A 4,406-nucleotide genomic window follows, 5' to 3' on the forward strand; every position below is an offset into this window, starting at 1 on the left:
ATAACAGCGCAGTGCATTGTGGGAGAGAGACTTTTTAATGAATTTAATTCAGTTATCATAAAAACTAAATGTCAATTTTTAACATGATTTTTTGGAAGGTCAATTTTATAATAATAATAATACAAAATTATATAATATATATATATAATATACATTATATATATATCATATATAAATAATAAAAGTGATCTTCTAGTGAACGTGATTGGCATTTTGACATTAATTCAGAATGTCAGTCAGTATGTTAATAATACATAAATAAATCAAATCTATATCATTGAAATGATTGAAATGATGAGTCACAGCCTCACATTGCAAACACAGCTCCGATTACTAAAGACAAACAACCGCGCTGTTTGTTGATGGATCCCGTAGATCACAGCACAGTTTGACCCTCACAGGCTCCTGTGGACGAAGCTACGTGACACCACTGCTGACTGAACAGTCCTGGAGTCAGATAATAACATAAGAATAATAACAGCTGCTCTCTGATTCAGAGGTTAGAGAACGCCTTGAGCTTTACAACCATCAGAACATATTAAGTCTCAATGTCCACAACTTCACTTTCAATCCAAACATTCACTTTTAATGACGTTTAAGCAACGCAAACAGCTCACATTGATTATACAACACAAATATATCTAATAATATATTTTAAACTAATATTAAACCATCACCTTATCGTGGTGGAGAGGTTTGTGTGTCCCTATGAACCTGAGAGCTGTGTTGTCTGGAGCCTAGTGCTCCTGGTAGGGTCTCCCAAGGCAAATTGGTCTCAGGTGAGGGGCCAGACTAAGAATGGTTCAAAACGACTTCATGAAAGAAAGGGAAAGGAAAGGAGAGACCCTGCCCGGAGGAAGCCCGGGGCCCCAGTCTGGAGCCAGGCCCAGAGGGAGGGCCCGACAGCGAGCGCCTGGTGGCCGGGTTTGCCACGGAGCCCGGTCGGGCACAGCCCGAAGAAGCTACGTGGTGCCTCCCATCCATCCATCCTGTGGGCCCACCACTCATGGGAAAAACCGCTGGGGTCGGGTGCGCTGTCACACGCTTCAACTAGAGTGAGCTGAACAAACCTCAACAGATTATAATAGTAAAGTATAAATGTAGGATACAGTTTATTCAATAAAGATTACACACAGGAGGAAAGTATAAATGATACAAAGCGAACATCGTGAGTCGTTCTGAACTCACGTACTCGCTTCTTGTCACAACATTGTTTTTTACCAAGAGATTAATTTAGTTCATAATTGGCAGATTAATTGATGCTAAATCACGCCTTCTTCCCCGCAGCGAACCTTCAACGTAGAATATTTTATTAAAGGAAGGAAAGTGACATTTTGATTAGAATAAAAACCTGATTAACAAAACTGCAAAATAAAAACCGTTGCACAATAATTAGTAAGAAAATGAGCGAGTGGATCAAGAACCATTACTCTGAGTCAGTAGTAACAGCTCCTCCGGTGGGGGGGGGGTAGCAGCGTGAACACGCTGGTGGCAACTGAGGGCTCCTGATGAAATGAAAGCCTTCTCACACTGGTCGCACCAGTACGGCTTCTCTCCGGTGTGAATGCGGCGGTGGACCTGCAGGGCGTAGCCCCGCGAGAAGCTTTTCCCGCAGAGGTCACAGCAGTACGGTTTCTCCCCGGAGTGAATACGCTGGTGACGGATGAGGATCCCCCGCCTCGTGAACGACATGTCACATTTTTCACAGCTGTACGGTTTCTCTCCGGTGTGAACGCGCTTGTGAACGGTTAAATCCCCTTTAGCGGCGAATACTTTCTCGCACTGGTCGCAGCTGTAGGGTTTCTCCCCCGTGTGGACGTGCTGGTGGTTGATGAAGTGCGCCTTGTAGAGGAACGCTGCCCCACATTGGTCACAGGTATACGGTTTCACTCCTGTGTGAATGCCATAGTGGATCTTTAAGGTACATGCTCTCGCAAAGCCTTTCCCACACTGGTCACAGGTGTGGGGTTTCTCCCCCGTGTGGATGCTCTGGTGGTTCACCAGGTGACTCTTGCGCTTGAAAACTTTCTCACATTGATCGCAGCTGTGACTTCTGAGCCGCTCGCGTTTCTAAAGAGAAAGAAACACAGAGTCAGGGAGGCGCCGAATACAACATGTCACATCATTGTTTGTTATTCTTATATTATTATTCATATTGATGCAGTTCTTCGTAGAAATGTCCAAAATGTTGGTTTGGGAGTCTGTCCATCTCTTTCTGTACATGAACAAAATGAACTGTTCAAATATATATAAATATTTGTCTCATCATCTGCAAAACATATAGAAGTGTCAAAAAGAAGAAAGTAGTAATTAAAACACTGTTTCAGATGCTTCCATGTTAAAACTCACAAATATTATTTATTAGATTCTTTTATCGTTTAGTTGTTTACTGACACTAAACAGTTTTTCAAAGATCACAGAGAAGATGTCAGTTTTACACTTTTAACCAACAGCTGGTTGGAAACAGTTTGCTGGAAAGCTTCAATGCTTCAAATCTTCAAAGCTTCAAAGCTTCAAATCTTCAAATCTTCAAAGCTTCAAAGCTTCAAAGCTTCAAAGCTTCGGCTCAGGAGGAATCTGGTCGGTTTGTCCAGTAGGTTGAGAAGTCGGCCTTTCATTAATGATAGTTAACCATGGAAAGTCCCGAGAATGATTCACTTAATGTATCTGGAGATAAACAGGGTGTCACTATGTCCAGCCAAACCAGAAGTGTGCGTGTCCAGCCAAGGATTGCAAAACACACACACACACACACACACACACACGAGGCGTGAAGCAGAGAGAGAAAGGGAGGACGAAGACTCGCCAAGGAGGTCTATAAAAATAGTTTTATCTCATAGAGACGAGAGGACTGCAGTGTGTGTGTGTGTGTGTGTGTGTGTGACGTGTCGCTTTGAGAGGTCGCAAAGATTGGAAAAGCGCTATATAAATATTACATTTATCAAAGGTATTGGAAAAAGTAGTTGCAGCCCAGCTTCAGGACCATCTCAAAGCCAACTGCCTCTTTGAGAAATTCCAGTCCGGTTTCCGTTCCGCCCACAGCACCGAACAGCTGAGGGTCACAAACGACCTGCTGATGGCGGCTGACGCTGGCTCCCCATCTCTCCTCATCCTCCTGGATCTGACTGCAGCGTTCGACACGGTCGACCATCAGATCCTCCTTCAGCGCCTCCACTACACCATCGGACTCTCTGACTCCGCCCTGAGCTGGTTCCAGTCCTACCTCTCTGGAAGAACAGAGTACGTATCCTTGGGAGGTGCAAGTTCGCAGATACCCCCAGTAACCTGTGGAGTCCCTCAAGGGTCGGTTCTGTTCACCCTCTACACTCTGCCCCTTGGCCGTGTCATCAGCCAGCATGGAATACCACTCCATTGCTACGCTGATGACACACAGCTATATATAAAACTATGTTGTTGATTTATATTTCACATAGATTGTGGCGACTGTATAGATAATGTATACTTCATATTATGGATGGAGAGGAGAGCAGGGAGAGGATGGAGAGCAGGGAGAGGAGAGCAGGGAGAGGAGGAGAGCAGAGAGAGGATGGAGAGCAGGGAGAGGATGGAGAGCAGGGAGAGGAGGGAGAGCAGGGAGAGGATGGAGAGCAGGGAGAGGAGGAGAGCAGGGAGAGCAGGGAGAGGATGGAGAGCAGGGAGAGGAGGAGAGCAGGGAGAGGATGGAGAGCAGGGAGAGGATGGAGAGCAGGGAGAGCAGGGAGAGGATGGAGAGCAGGGAGAGGAGGGACGGACTCTTCTCTTTACTGGAGAAACTTGTTGACAAATAAAATGTAAATTAATTTAAATAAATAATATATATAATGATGAATATATTGTGTATTTAATTTACATGAACTATAAATTCAAACTTAATTGATTTCAAGGTTCAAGAAGGATTTATCTTGTACATATGATTTATTAATTTATAAAACTACCTTTCAATGGATGGAAATGATCGAACAAAGACAATGATTGAATGATGATGAACCTGATGCATCATCTCAAACACATTATTATCTCTGGTTCTGTTCTCTGGAGAAATGTTAAAGTAAGCCGTCAACTGCGCATGACAACTGGTGACGTACCAGGAAGTCCCCCGTAGACCGGACCGTCTCATCGTGACCGCTCGGTGCAGCCTTCACGGTGTACGGGGGACCGGCAGCTTCATGTTCCCGGGGTTTCTCTGGTGAGCACTGACCTGAGAGCGCGAGCCTGCTGCGCCCAGCTGCTCCTCCATGTTGTCGTCAGTGCTGCTGCCTGTCTGAAGCCCCCCCCCCCACACACGGGATTCTCAGACGGCTAATCTCGCGGAGCCTTCGTGTTCTCGCGATGTCTCAGAAGCTCGTTCATGATGAACTGATGAAATCTTTAAAGAACACTTGTTTTTCTTATGATTTGATATTAGT

General features: G+C 44.9%; 1 protein-coding gene across 1 annotated transcript; it reads right to left on the reverse strand.

Annotated features, from left to right (window-relative positions):
• Window positions 1-1,095: 1,095 nt before the first annotated feature.
• LOC115005960 (zinc finger protein 239-like) lies at window positions 1,096-4,406 on the reverse strand. Its single transcript, XM_029427945.1, has 2 exons — window positions 4,199-4,406; window positions 1,096-2,070 (listed from the first exon to the last, which is right to left on the reverse strand). Exons 1-2 carry the CDS (start codon window positions 4,235-4,237, stop codon window positions 1,417-1,419), a joined length of 693 nt encoding a protein of 230 aa, XP_029283805.1. The 5' UTR covers window positions 4,238-4,406; the 3' UTR covers window positions 1,096-1,416.

This window comes from Cottoperca gobio, unplaced genomic scaffold, assembly GCF_900634415.1.
Source record: "Cottoperca gobio unplaced genomic scaffold, fCotGob3.1 fCotGob3_416arrow_ctg1, whole genome shotgun sequence".
Lineage (NCBI taxonomy): Eukaryota > Metazoa > Chordata > Actinopteri > Perciformes > Bovichtidae > Cottoperca > Cottoperca gobio.

Excerpts from the sequence above, each read along its gene's own strand:
- LOC115005960 (XM_029427945.1), bottom strand. The coding sequence starts at position 4,237 with ATGGAGGAGCAGCTGGGCGCAGCAGGCTCGCGCTCTCAG. Across the intron at positions 2,071-4,198 it reads CAGCAGGCTCGCGCTCTCAG|AAACGCGAGCGGCTCAGAAG; the intron begins GTCAGTGCTCAC and ends CTTTCTCTTTAG.